The 19,663-nt window shown below is 44.2% G+C and overlaps 1 protein-coding gene across 13 annotated transcripts in view; it reads right to left on the bottom strand.

The window, feature by feature from the left end:
• Positions 1–17,328, bottom strand: part of mapta (microtubule-associated protein tau a) — a 28,801-nt gene extending 11,473 nt beyond the window's left edge. For 6 of the 13 annotated variants that reach the window (XM_079183181.1, XM_079183178.1, XM_079183189.1 and 3 more), the window contains exons 1-9: positions 9,910–10,197; positions 7,350–7,421; positions 6,649–6,741; positions 5,356–5,379; positions 3,330–3,364; positions 1,585–1,725; positions 1,252–1,318; positions 1,097–1,132; positions 676–926 (exon numbers count right to left, since the gene is read on the bottom strand). In XM_079183181.1, coding sequence (XP_079039307.1) covers positions 676–926; positions 1,097–1,132; positions 1,252–1,318; positions 1,585–1,725; positions 3,330–3,364; positions 5,356–5,379; positions 6,649–6,741; positions 7,350–7,421; positions 9,910–10,027 — 837 coding nt within the window. In that variant the 5' untranslated portion in view covers positions 10,028–10,197. Of the gene's footprint in view, positions 1–675; positions 927–1,096; positions 1,133–1,251; positions 1,319–1,584; positions 1,726–3,329; positions 3,365–5,355; positions 5,380–6,648; positions 6,742–7,349; positions 7,422–9,909; positions 10,198–12,696; positions 12,836–17,277 lie in introns of those variants that run through there. The other 7 variants (XM_079183177.1, XM_079183182.1, XM_079183183.1 and 4 more) reach the window with 7 other exon arrangements.
• Between the last annotated feature and the right edge of the window lie 2,335 nt (positions 17,329–19,663).

The following is a 19,663-nucleotide window of genomic DNA, read 5'->3' as shown; positions in this document are numbered from 1 at the left end:
ATCCGCCATTTAAATATCAGGGAAATACATATCGTCACACTTTAAGTTATTTATATTTGGTCCATAAATATCGCAAATTTCCTCTAAACGTCAGCAGTAAAACATCCGACAAGTGACTGTAGCCAAAACGAATTTAGAACAAAGACTCTGCAGTGCTTTGAATGCTAAAATGGACCTCACACACACACACACACACACACACACACTCAAAGCACATTGGACTGTATTGATCAGACAACACTCAAAACATCAAAAGGCAAATTGGAGTTTCTCAGAGGCTCTGGAAGCAGAAACTTGCTGATTGGCTGATTCAAACCCAGTGGGCGGATCCAGAGTTTAAGACTTTTTATTGACGAGTTTCCACCAAGAAGTTCCTGGAACTTTTTGTTCAGGTAAGAATCGTTGTGCTTTCAAAAGGCTGTGCACAAGAAGCTAACAAACACAATTTAAAAACGGGGTTTGCAAGAAAGGAAATGCAGTCGAAACGTTTTTAAGACCACAAAAGGCCAAGTTAGTAGATATCTAGATCTGCTTTAGGTTTAAACTTTCCAATTAGATCGTTTCTGCCTCCAGAGCTGGACCTAAACCTCCGATCTGCAGACTGAAGTAGAGGGATGGACTGCATGCGGTATGAGGTGCACTCAGTGTGACAGCATGGATGAGGATTCAGGTTACCTTTCCACCTCCCGGCTGGTGCTTCATGTTCTCCGTGGAGCCGATCTTGGACCTGACGTGCTTCAGGTCCGGCATGGGCGCCGCCGCGGCCAGAGGGGCCGGCGGGCGGCTCTTCAGCGAGCCCGGGGATTTGGGCGTGGAGCGCACCACCGCCACCCTCTTCACTTTGTTGGCCTCGGCCGCCGCCTTGGCAGAGAGCGCTTGGCTGGCGGGAGATTTCGGAGCGCCGGGGCTGCTCTGTCCACTCCCGTCTTAAGCAATCGGAGGAGCGACGAGTCAGAGATGGATGAAAGTAAACCAATAAATAGAAATATACAAAGACTAGGATCTCTGCTGGCTAGAAGCTGACCAAGTGTGATCCAGTGGCTATATGCTAAGCTAAAGGTGATCTCTAAAGATTAGCTATTCTCTTATGTTTTACCTTTGACATTTGGAGTGGGAGGTTTCTTGGCACTAGCTGCATCACAAAAAAATATGACAAATCATAAGTAATCCTTAAATCTTACTAATCACTTGAATAAAGAAATGAAAATGATTTATGCTAAATGAAAACACTTCAGTGTAAAGTTTCGGTACCTTGTTGAGCTGCAGTTCTGACAGAAGCTTTGATTGCGGGGCTTTGAGGTTTCGCACCACCGAGGCTCTAAAAAACAAGAGAGCAGAGAAGCTGCTTTTACCTCAGAACGTCACATATACATCTTGTTCACAAACAAATGAGTGTCAAACAGTCATCAGTGATGAATGGACGAGGATTTGGTTCATGTTTATGGTCATTTACAAGACAAAGAAACGTAGGTTTTGGTGCATTTGTATTTCTTGAACCTCTCAAAAGATGAGGAAGAGATTGCGCATCCAGCCATTTGTGTGTTTCACAACCTGAACTCAGCTCGGGTTCAGAGCTGTACTTACTCCGGGCTGCTTGGGCCCCGGGCTGCTGGCTTTAACGGGGATGGAGCTGGGGCCGTTTCGGGAGGAAGGGTGTGTTTTGTTGCCCCTGGTGACTATGGATGGTCTTTTAGGGGAAGTGGTCGGTTTGGTGGCAGTTTGGGTCTTTTTTCATGAGGAGGGAAAAAAATGAACACGTAACAAAGAAAAGTTCTAATGACAATGAACATAAAACAGAGGAATGACTCAACAGATGAGAAATGATGGAAAAGAATGAATGTATTTCGTAAAAAGGATTATTCCGGTTCGTTACAACTTGGGTCTTATTTTCATTTTCTCAGTGATCGATTCTATCAGTTGTAAAAACTTTACTCTCGTCAAAGTCATTGTTAAGGTCTACGAGCACAGTGTAAAAACAAAGAAACACGCAACACATGCTTCACAAGAAACGACAAAATACGTAATTTTATTGTCTGATACTCCTGAAACCATGAACATCTCTCTGCTAGGGTTCGGTTAGGTTATAGGCACAAATACTCCGAGCTGTTCCTCTCAGCTCTACAGAGGGTTTTAGCATCTTTAAGCTCCTCGTTTTGGTTTTCTGGACCACAACCTTTCTGTTTTGGTTGACTCTCTCAGCTCTCATCAGCATAGTTTCCAGCAGACGACTTGTGATTTGGAGAAAACACTGCACAAAGCCACTGTACTCTACCTGCTGAGCAGCAAACAACAGACAATTAGAGACTAGCTGGCTAACATAGTGCAGCATTTAGCATTTAGCAGCTAAAGACAGATATTTGTCTCAGGAGGTGGTGGAGACCAAAAACAGAGCTAAATGAGAGAGAAAACTGAAATTACACAAAAATAAACACGACTGCAGATGAATGATTACGCCGCTCTGTGACTGCTGGACATTTAACTAAGAACTGTTAAACAGAAAATCTTCCAACCTAACCTCCTCTCTAAAAGATTTTATCTTTACTTCCACTTTTGTTCATGACACAAAAGAGTCAGAAATCACACGGCCAGTCGAGGTCCCAGTCACATAAACCTAAATATAAGTTACTTTAGGTATATTTAACCTCACCTTCATGTGTTAAAGCTGCATTCTCTCTAATGTCCACCAGGGGGCGACTCCTCTGGTTGTATAGAAGTCTATGAGAAAATGACTCTACTTCTCTCTTGATTTATTACCTCAGTAAACATTGTAAACATGAGTTTATGGTCTCAATCTCTAGTTTCAAGTCTTCTTCAATACAGCATGATGTTCATTTAGTAAATGATGGTCCATTTTAGAGTCAAACAGACCATAAAGCAGGGGATGCTTTAGGGGCGGGGCTACACAGTGATTGACAGGTCTCTACCAGAGACGTATACGGCGTCTCTACGTCACTCCTCAGTCCATATATGGTCACTTCCTGTTCACTGGTTGCACTAAACAAGATAGTCTTACAAAATGACGAATTCGATGCTTCAGAACCATAGTCCACAAACCAATGGGCGATTTCTTCTATACAGACTCTGATTTTAACAAACTGATGCTCTCAAAGTCTCAAAACACGAGCTGTCCAACCAGGAGATTTATTCACAACCTGTCTGATCATCTGACTGAATGTTTCCTGCTCCACTGTCGCCATGTTTCTAGATCAATAACTGATAGAAAAATTGCCACAAAGCTAATAAAATATGTTCCAAGTTGTAATAAACCAGAACGATCCCTTTAACAAAAGAAATGATTGACATCTGTAATAATGTTCCTGGTCACGTACCTTATCTGCAGAGCTGTTATCCACCTTTGCTTGAGCTACAGGCAGAAAAGAGAAGCAGATTTTAGATTTAAAGTTAATTATACTTTCATTTCTTCTTCATTTTCCACCCAAGTGAAAGACTTTCGCTACCCAGTGTGTGCCTGAACACATTCACACGGCAAAGAAACAAATGTTGGTGATATGCAGCATGCATGGTGACACAAAGTGCTTGTGGAAACCCAAAAAAGAAAAAGTGGATTTTTTTTTCGTGGGGCCGCATTAACCAGCAAGGTGAGCAGAGATGGAGACATGAAAACAAAAAGTGGGGAGGGAGGACAACAAGCTTCTCCTCGGGTCAAAGTTAACGTCCAATAGAGAGGGGGGGAGTGCAGCATAGCATACGGTAGAAGCTGCGCTTGTAAAAGAAAGAAGTGGAAGGAGTTAACTGAAGAGGACTCTGAACTGGTGAAGACGACAGCAAACAGACCTTTGAAAATAGCGACTGGAACCAAAGACTTTCTGGCTGCGGGGCTTTGGGGGGGAGTTTTCCGGAGCTCGGCGGCACCGGCGGTCTGAGCCGCGCTCGAGTCTGAGTCACTAGAAATGTGGGGCTTTGAATAGCCGGCCCTGTGTAACGATGAGTCACGGCTGCTGTTCTCAGATGGCATGTTGCTTAACGGGCTATCGTCGTTCTGGGAAATGTTCCTACCGCCGTGGAGATCTTCTGATTGAGAGTCAAAGTGTGACAGATTTTGGGTGTTTTGTGCTTCCGGGGGGGTGTTTCTGGAATTTAAATCCGCTCCATCTTCAGAGACGAGAGACTCCTCTCCCTGGCTGATACTCGAGCTTCTGTGTCCGATGGAGGTCAGGTCTTCCAAAGCCTCGCTGCGGACTAAAGACACCCCGGACAGGTTGCTCATTTCGGCCAGGCACTCGGAGGCGTCGAGGCTGATCGCCCGCTGGGAGTCCGCGGGGCTCGTCCCGTCGTCCCGTCTGACCTCCGGCCCGGAGCCCAGGTCTTCAGAGGCCCACAAGGACTCACTGAGCCTCTTCCCGCACTCCCCCACCGCCTCGTTTCCTGGGTCCGAGGGGCAGGAAGCTCCCATGAGGTCAACGACCGCCCCGGCAGGATTTGACCCGTCGCCCGCAAACGCAAACTCACTGCGGACTGCAGAAGCACCGGGCTTTGCTAATTTGTTTTGGAAAGCAGATTAATGATGACATTCACAGCACTTGTTTTTCCATCTCCCCATTGAAACAAAAACAAATACACTGAAGGAGTGAACAGAACTGTACAACTGATGAAATCAAAAGAGTCCGTTTTATTATTTCACGAGCTATGAAAGGTGAAGATGCAAAACGTGATCAACGGCGGTTCACATGAAAGTAAAATGAGATGAAGACGGACATCAATGCATCACACCGGGGCGACGGACAACAGCTGATGCAAACCAGTGGACGAATACAAACAGGAGGCCACTCAATGAAGTCTCAACTCCTTCTGTGAACTAAAATAATGCAAAAAAAACCTCTGGAGGAAACTGTTCAAACACAAAAAAGCCTCCTGAGTCTGGAGTGAGACACCAAAACTATGAGCAATTAAATGATGCATTCAAAGCTGAATTAATGGTTATAGGTCCTCACTTTGAATATGAATCAATAATTATGCTTTAAAAGACAGTAAACATTATATATATATATGTAATAATAATATATAGAAAACAAGATAATGCAGCTTTAAAAGTAAATCAATTAAATTGAACGGCAAATTGAATGATCTTTTTACATCTCTACAGCATATATATTATAATATATTCATAATAATTTAATGCAAATGTCACAAATTAACATAAAATTACCTTTTTACGTGGTTTAAATGATCAATTACTCGTAATTAAACCCTGTAAATGTCTATAATCATTGGTGTAACACACATGATATTATGAAAGCTGACTGAACATCTTTTTGTCCACCTGGAGTTATAACTGAACTCACATCCATAAATAAACACAGTCCAGCGCGATCAATAACACATGAAACAGCCTACCTGTTGAAGCTGCTCCTGCTGCTGCTTGAACGTGACGAGACAAATGGAGAAAAGAGATCAGCGATGAGTTCCTGTCATTCATGATTAATACACTCGCTCACTGCAACAGAAATCAATACGAAGCCTTCATACAGCTCGTCTTCAGTTAATGCAGCACTGAGCACATAACTCTTACAATAAATCACTCAAACACAGAGATCAATACGCAAACATCCAGGTTTCCACCAGTCTGACGTGGAGCAGCGGTGCCCACGCCCAACTGGCGGCTCCATGTGGTGCTCGTGGTTTTAACATTATTCCCGGCGTTCCCGCTGCATCTGTGTAACAGATCACAGGAGTCTTAAATCAGCCTGCGGGTTTGGCACATTCCCCCCCCCCCACTCTGGAACAGCCGGGATGTGACCATCTTCTACTTTTATAAAACGAGGACGTGTTTGAGTCCGTTTAAGATCAACCGTGAGAGCGAAGCGCGAGGGAACAGAAGAAGCAACAAAAAGAAAACTCTGTTTTCCAGTCAGGAAGCTGAAAGAAAAGGAAAAGAAGCGTAATCTTTACAAAACACCAGAGCAGTTAGAAGTTAAACAACTTAAAGGAAGAGTTAAAAACGTATCTGCTTTCTCGCAGCCAGTTACACGAGAAGATCAACACAACTCTTTATGTTCGGTATGAAGCTATACAGCCCGTTAGCTTAGCTTAGCTTAGCACAGAGACTGGAAGCAGAGGGAAACAGCTAGCCTGGCTAAAGCTCTCTGAAGAACACGTTGAATCTTATTTGTTTAACCCGCACAAAAAACAACAAGTTGTCGTTTTAAGAGTTCAGGAAATCAGGAAGTTACTGCAAAAAAAAATGCTGCAAATAATCCCTGTTAAATCACAAATAGACATGTTCACACTTTGGTGTTTGTGCAGATAAAAAGACAAATGTTGATTAGCTTAAATTACCTTAAATGTCATCAATTAATCGCCCTGTGATCTAAGACGTTGTGATCTTTCACTGTTTTATGTCTTATAGACTAATTGATTCATTGATAAAATGGTCTGTAGTTGAAGCCCGACTCATTGCTGTCCAACACGGTTAATTAGCGAGCTAGGCTAGCTGTTCCCCCCTTGTTTCCAGTCTTTATGCTAAGCTAAGCTAAACAGCTAATCATACTTATCACACAGACATGTGAGCGGTGTCAAATCTTCTCGAGTAAGAAAGCAGAAATCCCAACAAAGTCAAACTTATGAAAACAAACCAAAATGCACAAGCAGCTGAAAAAAGAGGCGGGAGCTGAAAGACCGGAGGCGTACCGAGCGGCCCCTCGTCTCCACGTGAGGGGCTCTCTGTTTCTGAGAGCTCGGGCACTTCAGCTGCAACGCCGGCTTCCTCTGCAGACGCCTCTGCTGCAGGATAAATACATGTCAGTCAGTCAGAAGTGTAGCTAACAGTTCAACCCCCTCAATCTCAGCCTAATCTCTCCGGATTACAGAAGCTAAACGGGCTCTTGAAACAAACACCTCCTGACCTCGCCGCTGAGGTATTTCTCACGTTTGCAGGAGCTGTTTAACAGATCGAGGAGCGTTTTGAACCCGATGACCTTACTTTTCCGCTACGCTTTGGACTTCGCTGTCGCTCTCGTTGTTTATGATCAAAGCATGCTCGACCCAGACGGGAGTGGAGCTACCGCGGCTAATTCTCACAGCTATCTTTGTGTGCTAGTCTCTCTTGTTGCACTTTGTTTTGCAGTGACGGCACAGAGAGACGTGCCAGCAGGCTGTAAATATCAGAAAAGCATGTTTGAAGCACACGTTAGCAAACAAAAGCAGAAAACTTTAAACCAAGACATGCTGAAAGAAAAGAAGAAAATTAACAAACAAAGATGAACATTTCTTCAGTTTTATCTGTGAAACAAAAAAGGAGTTTAATGTGAAAGAGGAGAAATGAAAAGTGGAACATGCTAAACGAGGGTTAGGTTGAGTTTCAGGCCGTGAGGAGTGCAGGAGCGGCGTACCGGGAGGCACCTCGGCGTCACGGGGTTCAGATTCAGCTTTCAAACCGTTTTCACTGAGAGCTGCTTCGGTCTCTGTGAATTAAAGGTAAACCGGAGGTCAGGCTGGAGGTTCAGTGAGACGCCGCTGTGAAAAAAAAACACTTTGAACACAATCAATGTTCATGTGCGCTGTGAAGAAGAACGACAGCAGCAAAACCATTAAAACCTGTTGAAACAGATCTGACGGCTGAATGGTTACATTAAAGATTTGATCCAGACTGTATTCAGAAAAGGGTTCTGGGCCTCGAGGTGAGTTCTGGAGGAAACTCATGGAATATAGAGTTGTGTACTTGTACCTGGATCAGTGCAGATTTACATCTTTTATGTTTTATCAAAGAACTAAATATATTCTAACACTTAAACCTGCAGGAACAGATTCTCTTGGCCACTTGTGAACATAATATTGTTATATTATCACCTTTTAATATGTTGAATTGTCGTGTTCACTCATCCAGCAGTTACAGACGACATGATTGTTCATTTAGACTCTTTGTGTTTGTGTCACATGATGAATGTGAGTCCACCGTTCTCTCTCTTTTAGCTCCGTTTTTGGTCTCCACCACCAAATATCTGCTGAACACAGCTGAGTCTGTAGCTGCGTCTGTCTGCTGTTTGGTGAACTGTTGCTTTGATGGACGCGACGCTATGAGAGCGCTGAAAGTGACGAACAATCAGCTTAAACTCACTATGAAGCCCCGTAAAGCTGAGAGCAGCAGAGATCATTAATAAAACACATTTTCTATTCGCCACTTTAACTGCATTTATGGGTAAAATTCAGACCGACAGGATCACATTTCAAGTTGATTCCTAATTAATTTATGACAGGAAATTACATTTCTAAACCCCAATGTACTGCTCTGAACTAAACACAACCACACAGCTACCGTCTACACTACACAGACTATGCTTCCTAACTACGTCTCCTACGCTCTTCTGCAGACGGACGAGATACTCACGTCGTGTTTCGCTGCTGACGGGCGGACCTGACTGTGTGCGCTGCTGCTTCCTGTTTGTGCGTGAGATGATGGGAAGTGAAAACGGGGAGAAGGACTGAACCAGCGAGGGCTGTAAGCTGGGGAACGCTAGGCTACGCACTAATCGGCCGTACGGTTTGATAAGAAGGGATGAGAGGGGAGACACTGAAGATGGTTATCAGCTACTGAACAATCCGTCAGGCCTGTTATTTATTTATCTAACTGTGAAACTGACAAACAAGACTTTTCTTCATCCGTTCAGGCTTTTTTCTCTCTGTGCCTCGTTAGCAGCCTGATTGTTTGTGGGCTGAATGCGGCGACAGCAGCTCGTTCTGACCCAGATTACAGAGCGCGGTGCAGCTGCAGCCGCTCGGGCCTGTCGAGCACGTCTTGTGTCCGTTATGTAAAGCTGATTAAAACAAAGCGCAGCTGAAACTGTGGGGCTCCAGCCCCCCCCCCCCCCCCCCCCCGATCTCTACGGACCACGGTGACCTTTAGCAAAACTGTATGCGAGAGATTTGACTCTTTATAAATCCTTCTCTTTCAGATCGTTTAGGATATATTCTGGGATTAAAGTGCTAATTTAAACCTAGCTGGGTCACATGATAACAAATAAAAACACATAAAACCAATCACAAGACTACGGCAAATAAAAAGATAATTAATTCAATTATTAATAATAATAATAATATTGTTAATTATAATAATTCATTAATAATAAATACAAATTCTAGGAAATAAATTATATTTATAATAATAATCATAATAATAATAATGTTGAAATAACAATATAATAATAATAATAATTAGATTTTATTTATTTTGATAAATAATTTCCCCACATCACCGGTTTATAACTGCTTTATAAATTACTTTTGTGCACATTTTCCTTATTATGATGAATATCTATTAAAATCGTGTTTGTAAATAAATGTAAACTGACATTGTTGTTGATTTAAACAGCTCCATCGGTAGACGTCATATGCAGATAAACTACATTAAAACAGTTATTTTTGTGAAGCTGTAGGTTGAAACCAACAGATCACTCGTAACCTTGGAAACTGTTCTCAGCTTCTAAAATATTATTCATGAGAAACTCATTCTTGTGTATTTCTAACGGCTCGCCGACAGAGAGGCGTCTTCACACGAGCGCTTTACCCGCGATGTCACGATAGCACGCGGTGATGTCATCAGGATGACAGGATGTCATCAGGATGACATCACCGCATTGACGCAGCGCTGCATGAATGCACTCAGTGAGGTCATCCAGCGAGAGCCAATCAAATACGAGCAAGCAGCTCACGCTGTGACGTGAAGCCAGCTGTGAACTCCTGTCTGCTGGTTCATGAAGAAGCTGTGCAGCGTTCTCAAGCATTGATTAACCTTCAGATTTATGACTTCCTGGATGATATTTCATCGTTACTTTCTTGCACTTATTCTGCATCAGGCGTGTTTACTTTCATCACCTGTCTGAGCTTTTTCACACCTGCACACGGAGAGCAACGCCTCGTGACTTTGGGCCTAAATAACGCCGCCTTGACTCTGACCTTTCATGATGACCCCGTTCTCCTGGCGGTGCTGGTCGTTGATGGTCATGCTGGCTAAGGAGGAGGTCATGGTGTCTCCGGAGCTGTAGCTGTTGGGGGCGTTGTTCGTGTAGTCCATTGCCAGTCGCAGGTCGGGCTGCAGGGACAGAGCGGGGACAGAGTTAAGTCCGGCTTCTCTCACGCAGCAACAAGTCCAGACAACATTTGCTGACCCAGCGGGTTTCAAAGATTAAAATATAAGCATGACGCGCACAGCGTGGACATTTTGTCTTTCCGGCGTGCAGAAGTTAGTCCGTCACCAGCGAATGTAAACAGACACTGAAGACCGGTTATTTATACTCGCTGATGTCGGGTCGGCGCTTCGTGTTACAGCCCGACTGATAAAAATAGTCCCTTCTGCCCATGTGCACGTCGTCCTCACTGTCACTCGCTTCCTAAACAAGCACCTCTGAACAAGTGTGTTTCATGTTCCATCATCATCATCATCATCAAGATGCTAACACTATAGATGCTTTACATAGATAGAGGAGGAGGAGGAGGTATTCAGATGCCACGCTGTAAAAAATACTCTGGTGCAAGTAAAAGTCAGTTTAATCATGAAAACATCCAAACTGTGACTGTTCTACTATAATAAATATCATTTTATTAGATTATTATCATGCAATAGGGTAAAAGCAGAACTGCTATTAACTAATAATGTGATAAGTTTCATTGTGGAATAATACGCTGATCATTTTCTACTTTAATTGATTGTTTGGTTTGTAAAAAATAGTTAAAAATGCCGAAACATTCCCTCTGATACGTTGACATCAAATAAAATAGTTAAAAGAAAAACCAGGAAATGTTCCATAATAATCATCAAAACAGCCGACGATCTATAGCTGCACTTGAACAAAGTGTTTGATAGTTAAATGTATTTTATATATTTATCATATTTAATAACCTCTTTGTGTGTTTTGTGCACGAAAATATTTTGTAAAATAACTAAAGCTTTCAAATGTAGCAAACGTAGAATATTTAAAGTGTGAAGAGGTGTGAAAAGAAAAGACCCGAGCTAAATACAAGTACCTCAAATAGAAGTACACAGTGAATGTACTTAGTTACTGCTAGTACTGCTAGTACTGCGTGTACTGCGTGTACTGTACTACAGGAAGCAACAGTCACCAAACGCTCCTTCAACCGGCGAGATGTGAGTTGCATCAAATCTCGTAAAAAGAGGATTACACGTCAGATTAAACACAAGCCTCTCGTTACATCAGCACACACACACACACACACACACACACACACACACACACACACACACACACAGCAGAGAGTTTATGGCGTAATCCTAACTGCTCTTTCCGTGTCCGTGTGTTGCAGCAGGTTTGTCGGCCTCTGATCGTCGTCTGTTGTTTTGACTTTAATCAGCACGAACACAAACACAGTTCATCGTATTAAAGCTGCAGAACAATCATCAATATCACGACGCAATACGGTAAATAATCTGTGGTTTAACAGATTATTGTTGTAAATGAGTAGATTTACACAAGGAGGGTACTGTGGTCAGGTTTTCAGGTACTTGTACTCAACCGCTGGACTAATGTAAAGTCGTTAAAACCGGCTTCACCGTCGGTATCAACGCTCCTACGTTGCTTATAATAAAACAGTCACAGCGTCACATCTCTGCTTCAATACTTAAAGTACATTTTGTGAAAATACGACGAGGGAGTAAAGTCAGACTTTGAATGCAGGACTTCTCCCGCCACTCGTCCTCTTCAAGCTTTTCACCACCAAAGTGATGCGACGGCCTCTTCACGACCAGCAGAGCCTAAACTGTTGCTGTGGCGACTCCTCGGCTGAGCGACATGACCTTCACTCTGTGTGCGTTCTTACAGTATCTGCTGACCTTGCGTGTTTAAACAGCGTCACACATGCAGAGCAAACAACGAACGGGAGGAAGTGGCGACCGCGTCAACATTTAAACGCCTCTCTCCCCAAGTGTGGATTAATCCGCCACTGAAAGTAGTCCCCAACAAATGCACTATTTCCTCCAGTTTGAGAGAAAAACTACAGTGACCAGCTGTTTTTTAAAAATAATTTGTGACCTTTTGTAAATGATTATGTTAGAAGTCGTTTAAAGAGTTCCGTAACTTCACTCACGGCAACCGGCACCGCTGCGTCGCCATCGATCTCTTCCACGCTTGCCGCCATTTTCTTGGTCGCGCCTTTTGTAGTTTTTCTGGCTCTGGCGCGGGAACATAAAGTCCCCATTCTCGATCCCGCCCACAGAGCTCTGATTGGCTCTTCTTGGTTGTTTTTTGGAAACACAGTGTTTTGATTCGCTGAAATAAATCCGGCAGCGATTCAAAAGGTTTGGAACCAGACGGACTGAAACCCTCACCAGACTTCTTTTTTAAAAAACTGCATTAAAAAACAAACAAACAGGAGATATTACTGGCAGAGAGAGAGAGAGAGATATCTGTGTGTCCCATAGAAGTCCTGATGAATAGTGTACTCTCAGTGCTCCCGGACAAAACTGCCATTGTGGCATCACACATGACAGACTCCGAACAACGAGCACTGCTGCCAACCAAGACAATCCACTCGGAGGAGCCGCTCACTCTGCATCCGGGAGCTCAGAGACGCTGATAGGAGCTGGATCCTCGACCTGATGACCATTAGTCTGCAGCGTGGGGACATTATTCCACTACACATCTCTGGAACTTCAGGCCTCTCAAAGGACTCTGCAAAGACTTTTGTATCGTCATCGTTTTAACACAAAACGACCGGCACACATTTCACCTGCTGCAGAGAGGGAACGTGACAGCGCTCTTTGTCGCGGCTTCATGAGGGGGAAGAGGCTGAAAAGGTCAGCCGACGCAGCTCGATCCTCTCGGGGTCGTGTGAAAGTGTAAAAGTTGGCGCCCGAGCAAAAAACCCCCGGACCGAGACGGCTCCGCGAGGAAGCTTCGGTCAACAGGGATGTTGACTCGGCTCCAGGAGCACGAAGCCCGAGTGTGTGTTTATTAACCCTCGATGTTCACGTGTGATGCACGGAATGAAACACGTGGGAGGAAACCGACAGTTAACGAGAAGATGCTTTCAGATGCGAGCTGGTTTTTTGTAGCTTGACCCATATGAGGGAGTAAAAATCATTACATCTCTGCGAGGTTTTCATATCGATTTTGTCCGGATGATTAATCGTTTGGTCCTTAAATTGTCATAAAACAGTGAAACCGGTTTGTCAAACCGTCCATAAATCTGTTCATCATCATATCAGAGACAGAAAAAAAGCTTTTTTTAAGCATTCTTTGAATCAATTAGTCGATCTACAGTTAATTAATCGACAACAATTCTGATAATCGATACATTTTTAGCATTCAACCAAGAAAAAGATGGTAAAATATTCATATTTAAAGTGTGAGGACTTGAAAACAAGGAGTGAAAACATCACTTTAATCGATTAAAACCAGAAAAAGACGACACTTCTGCCTTATTATGACATTACAATTATCACAATATCTACATATTGATCATCCCTGATGGCCCTAGTGAACAGAGAGAAGCGTTCCAGAACATTTAACATTGTTGTCGATTCATTTTGTGTTTTTCGGGGCTAAAAGAACGAAGGCGTCGTGTGTGTCGTCCTGCCGGCTCACCAGCGCTGCTCGACGCTCGGAGACGAGGATGCTGCTCTCACGCTCCGCTGCTTCTGCATCCCTGACCCACTTTCCCCTCATCGCTCCCTCCCTCAGCCCTGCAGACCGACTCTGTGACGTGGTGGGAGCGGCGATGCCCGGTAGTCAAATAGGTTCTCCACCTTTGTTGTCTCTCCTCCAGGATGTAGAAACCGCACCCTGCCGCTCGGCAAACAAGACACGCGTCACACGATCCAAAGACCGTCTCTCAGCGAGGAATTCTAAACATGAGGAAGTCGTCCTGTGTTGTCATGGTGAAGAGAGTAAAGTCATCTCCAGCTGCTGCATGTTTCAACATGTACACAAAACACACACACACACACACACTGGTGAAATGAACCAATCCTCCGTCAGCATGGAGCCAATTAACTGCAGAAGAATGCGGTTTAAAGCTCGCCGTGGCATTTACTCTTCTCTTTAACGAGTCTATCGCAGAGTTTTATCTCGTCTTTTTCTTCCTGTTCACCAGAATGAATGCACACATGTAAAAGTGTACCGCTTGTCTGGAGGAAACGCCCGGAAACCTATTTGTCTTTACAGAACCGTAAACGTCAAAGAGCAAACTTTGTGTTTGATTATCTGAAATTTGAGTCAGAATCACAAGTAAGAACGCAGAAGAAGAAGATTAGGCCTCCAACTAAAAACAATTCTCAAAATGTCAGAAGATACGATCACAAGTTGACGTCTTCAAATCGTGTTTTCTTTGTTCAAAAGCTAAATATATAGAGTTTGCGCTCATAGAAAAGCAGCAAATCTTCACATTTGAGAAGAAAATTTCGCTTTTTTTTGCTCAAAATGACCTGAAACATGATCTGTTGCAGATTAATTTCCCGTCTCTCGGCTAACCGATGAATGAACTCATAGTTTCAGCTCTAGATCAGACATCTATGAAGAACTTGAGTGAAAGCTCGTCGAGAGAAGTAATTGCAGTGATGCTGTTGGCGTTGCCAGCCTAAGCCCCCTGAGGCCGAGGCCGATGAGGTCATCTCTGGACCGGAGCCTGCAGGAGGCCGTCTTTGCTAAATGACTCGTTTCATAACGCCTGACGCTGAAGCCGATGACTCAACGATAGTCAGACGCCGAATTCAGAGGAGTGATTGTTTCAATCAAAAGGAGAACGACAATGAACCTCCATCTTTTGTTACGAACGGTTGGAGACTCGTCTCCATCGTTGCCACCGACCTTCATTATGCAAAGCGGTTCAGCGCTGCAGCAAAACGCATGTTAGACGACTCGGTTTACTTTCACCTCTTTACTTTGCTGTGAGACAGAGACAGCTGTTATCTACGCTCTCTTCAAAGACACCAGACTCCTTTGACAAACAGTCCTTTTACCTCGGAGAACACAGGAGTTGCTGGTCTACAGCTGCCTCCATCGGTTAGTTTGTTTCTCCAAACCTCATCTGCTGGAAAAGAACCTCAACAGAACCATGGAGGCGTCCTCGTGAAATCTATTTTAAGTACAGACTCATCCGTGTTTATTATCCACGTTGACTGTTTACGTAAGTTATTACGAGCAAAACCACGGACGCATTCGACTGAAGTCACCAGTTAACACGGCCACTCGTTACACCGAAACACCTGTTGCTCTGAAATGTTCGTGATCCCGTCTGACTTCAGGAGAACTCGAGCGCGCTGCTGTCGATGTTGTTGATTCTGACAACAAAACAATGCAACAACCAGACATTTTGAGTGACCGTATCTGGACTGAGGAGGAGTGACGTAGAGACGCCGTATACGTCTCGAGACCTGTCAATCACCGTGTAGCCCCGCCCTAAAGCATCCGCTGCTTTATGGTCTGTTTGACTCTAAATGGACCATCATTTACTAAATGAACATCATGCTGTATTGAAGAAGACTTGAAACTAGAGATTGAGACCATAAACTCATGTTTACAATGTTTACTGAGGTAATAAATCAAGAGAGAAGTAGAGTCATTTTCTCATAGACTTCTATACAACCAGAGGAGTCGCCCCCTGGTGGACACTAGAGAGAATGCAGCTTTAAGACAAGAAGCATCAGCTTCACTCGTTATAAACATATTTAAAATGTTTTTACTGGAGGTTTTCTTACTGAAACATAAGGTTTTGCTGTTTTTGTGTTTACTGTCTGCCTCCGTAGATCCTCCATGAAGCCTTCATGGCAGTTATTCGTTCAAAGTACGTGTGTGTGTTGTATTCAGATGCATTTGAAAAACTACAAGTTCAGCAGTTCTTTGGGTGGGGGGGGGGGGGGCTGTGTGCTCTTCTGCAGTAACAGCTCGTTCCAAAGCGCTGCAGAAACATGCAGAAGGCTGTTGTGTGTCTATTTAAACATTAACAAAACGACACTGAGATGTCTTTCATTCATCTGGCGGGTTGGAGGAACGGCTTCCAGCTGCAGACCACAACCCCCCCCCCCCCCCCTCCCCCCCCTCCTTGTTTCACAAATCAATGTAACCAGAAGCTGCCTCTCCCCGTGAGGATGGGTAAGAGGTGTGTCGGAGAGACTACAGGTATGACGAGGCTCTGGCCGCTGACATGCGAGCGGCGCATTAACCTCATTGTTCTCATCCGGGGTTCGTGGTTGAAAAGGCTTTCCATGCATGCACCATACTGTGCCGTCAGGATCCTGTCCGCTGACCCCGGGGCTGGATTACAGAGGAGCCCATATGTGTCAGATAAGCAGCCCGGTGCGCTGCTCGAGACGCTGCTGCTGCTGCGCGCGCTCTCTCTCCTCTGTTGATCAAATGAAAAATGGGCTTGGCATTTGCGCACAGGGCGCCGCGTCGCTATCCCGATCCCCCCCAACCCCCTCCCCAGACATGATGTGCTCTCTAAATACTGCAGGACATATGAACATACATGTAAATGAAATGCAAAACACCAGAGCGGTGTGTGTGCATCGGGTTAGATGCGGGTTTGTAGAATAAAAGGAGCGGATGTGTGCTGCGATGCTGGAAACCATTTAGGCCCTCTGGTGCAAAAAAAAAAGAGGAGAAAGATCCAGAATAACGGGAGCGAGGAAAAAAAATAAAAAAGCTAAATATTCAGACTCAAATCCCATCAGACGACACAAAGAAAAGAAAGCTGCCAACAATAAACGATATATTAGAGGAATAACATCGCGTTATTGTCCTCTGGGAGCCTTTAATAACGAGATTACAGAATATTCTGGAGGATTAGTCTCGTCACAGCGCGCAAAGGAACAATCTGAGTCTGGAGAGGGAGACGGACCTGCTCCGGAGGAGGATGGATGGAGACATTTTGGTTTTTTGCACGGGAATGAGGGAGAACAAACACGGCCGTGTTAGCGGAGGGAGGTGACGGCGACGGCCGCAACAAGAACACGTTGCTCTGCTATCTTGTAGATGGAGGAATCGTCGATGGAGATGGAGATCGCGCACAATTCAATAAAAAAATAAACGCACCATAAACGTGCAAAACAAGCCGCTGCAGGAGGAAAGTGTGCAGCGAATATGTATTTCATTCACGTGCATGATATTGCTATACGTGTGTAAACGCTCAGAGGCCCAACCTCTCCCTCCTCAAGCAGAAAATATATAAATTAAGTGACAAGACGAATGCCGATGGAGAAACACGACGCAGCGCTCTGACCCGCTGCGATGTTCACGTTTCAAACATCGCACTGATGTCGGATTGGAACAAATAACAGAATATGTCGGGTGTTTGGCTTGTTTTTCTTACCTGAGTGCAGACGGCGGTGTTGTGTCTTCAGCAGCAGTCGCTCACCGGGCTCACACGGCTTCTTCTCGTCGCAGTGCAGCGGGCGGCCGGACGGGGGCGCTGCGGGGCGGAGACGGGCTGCACAGAAATGCAACCTGTCTGCTCCAAAAGCAGCCATCTGGTTCCATGAAGGGTGTCAACAAAGAGCCGCTAACACGAGCTCTAAAGCGCAACACGTTTTAGATGATTAATGCATCACTCATCTTTCAATAGCACTTCTGTAGGTACATGTATATCACATTATATGATTAAATAATGTGTACAAAATACTCTGTTACAAGTAAAAGTCCTACTTTCACAATTTAACTTAAAGTATATTCTGATGCTTCTACTTTTTACTTCAGCACCAAAAGTAAAACTCCTTTTTATTATGCTGACTGGCCGTTTCCAGCTGTGGGAAAGTAACTGAATACATTTACTCAAGTTTTTATTATAATTTTGAGGTATTTGTACTTTTCTTGAATACTTCCATATTATGTTACTTTAAACTTCTACTCTACTACATTTATTTGACCCATTTAGTTAATCGTTTCAGGATAATACAAAATATAACTGATACAACACTCGAATGATAAAGTATGATGTATTATTATGTATTAAGATGCACCGGTCTCTGCTGGAGGATCTGGGTCTGTCCACGGTGGACCGGTCTCTGCTGGAGGATCTGGGTCTATCCACCGTGGACCGGTCTCTGCTGGAGTCTGAGCTGAAGGAGGTTCTGGTGAACCTGCATGAGTTCATCCGGTTTCACCAGAATCCGACCCGGTGGCTCCGATGACGAGCATCAAGAATAACTCTATAGAAACAGACCATCTTCTCTCTGATGGTCTCTTTACTGATGGAGGTCTGATAGAGGATCAGGACTACACTGAGCCTGGTTCAGAACCAGTTAGACGTTTAATAACTTTATATTTTGGGGGAAATGTGTATAAAATGATGCACAAATATTTGCAGGTGCAGCTTTAAAAACAGAGCGATAAAGCTTCAACAGGAAGTGGAATAAGATGATTTGAACAACGAGCAGACCGCCTCGTGGGGTCACTCAGGGAGAACCAGGACATTCTGATGTAGCATTTCAAAATGAAAGCCCTTCAAATCTCATTTTATCTAATATCAGATTAGATTTTAGAGTAAATGGTGCATAGCTACACAATCATTTCACTACAGGTTACGGGCAAACTAAACGTTATACATGTTTTTATTGAATCTAAAAACACGTCATCGTGTCTGTGAGAGACTTCCAGTCTGAACAGAAGCTACAGTAACAGGTCAGTGTGGTCGGCACACAAAGGTCGGGTCTTGGCACATAAAACAGCGGAGGCCCCGGGGGACTAAACAGTGCACCCTTGTGTCGCTCCGCTCTCACTGGCCCTTCTTGTGGCCTCCCACTAACACACATCTCGGGCGCCAGCTTTTACACCAAGTCGAGGAAAAACCCCTTTAGTTCCGGAAAACAGCAGTGGAATCACTGAGGTCAGATGTGTTTGGGAATGTTGAGGCTGTGATGTGTTGGCAGGACAAGACTCTTTGTTCCGTCTTTATTTTTCCTCCCTCTCTCTCTCTCTTTCTTTCTCCCTCTCTCTCTCTCTCGCTCTCTCTCTCTCTCTCTTTCTCGTTCTCCTTTTTGGAAATCCGCCCAGTTCAACAGCTGCCACGAGCGGTGCGGCTGAAGATGATTGGATTCATCCTGGTGGGAGATCAGCCAGGTTGCTGCCGTGGGATCCTTCTCAGGCCCGTTTAAATCCTCGTGTGGTCAGCAATCTGTCACCTGCAGGAGCCACTTCAAGGACCGCAGGACGTTTCACTCTTTCAGTGCAGATTATAGAAAGTCATTTAGGGCAAATAAGCTCCTTCGCTTTCTTGCCCGGGAGTTAGACGAGAAGATCAATAGCACACATGTATATGTGATGAATATGAATAACGGCAAGTTAGCTTAGCTTAGCATAAAGACAGGAAACAAGGGGAACCAGCTAGCTTAGCTCTGTGCAAAGGGAGCAAAAATATGACTAACTAATGAATTATAAGGAGAGGGCTTTCTCTGAGTTCTTGGTAAACGCTGAGAAGTGATTTCAACATGTACCTCTGAGATGTACTACAGTAAAAAGTACATGTATCTCTGAGATGTACTACAGTAAAAAGTACAACATGTACCTCTGAGATGTAGTGGAGGAGAAGTAAAAAGTAACAGAAAATGGAAGTACTCAAGTCAAAGAAGTGCAGTACTTGCCTGCACTGTGAGGACTCAAACACTAGAGGGAGACTCTACATAATTAACGCTCTCACTTATGCATGAAATCACCTTTATTTTTTATATTAACAGTGCAAAGACTCCACAGAACACCAGTAA

This window comes from Pholis gunnellus, assembly GCF_910591455.1.
Source record: "Pholis gunnellus genome assembly, chromosome: 21".
NCBI lineage: Eukaryota > Metazoa > Chordata > Actinopteri > Perciformes > Pholidae > Pholis > Pholis gunnellus.
The sequence above is the reverse complement of the archived record's forward strand: the minus strand, read 5'-3'. Positions and strand labels throughout refer to the sequence as shown.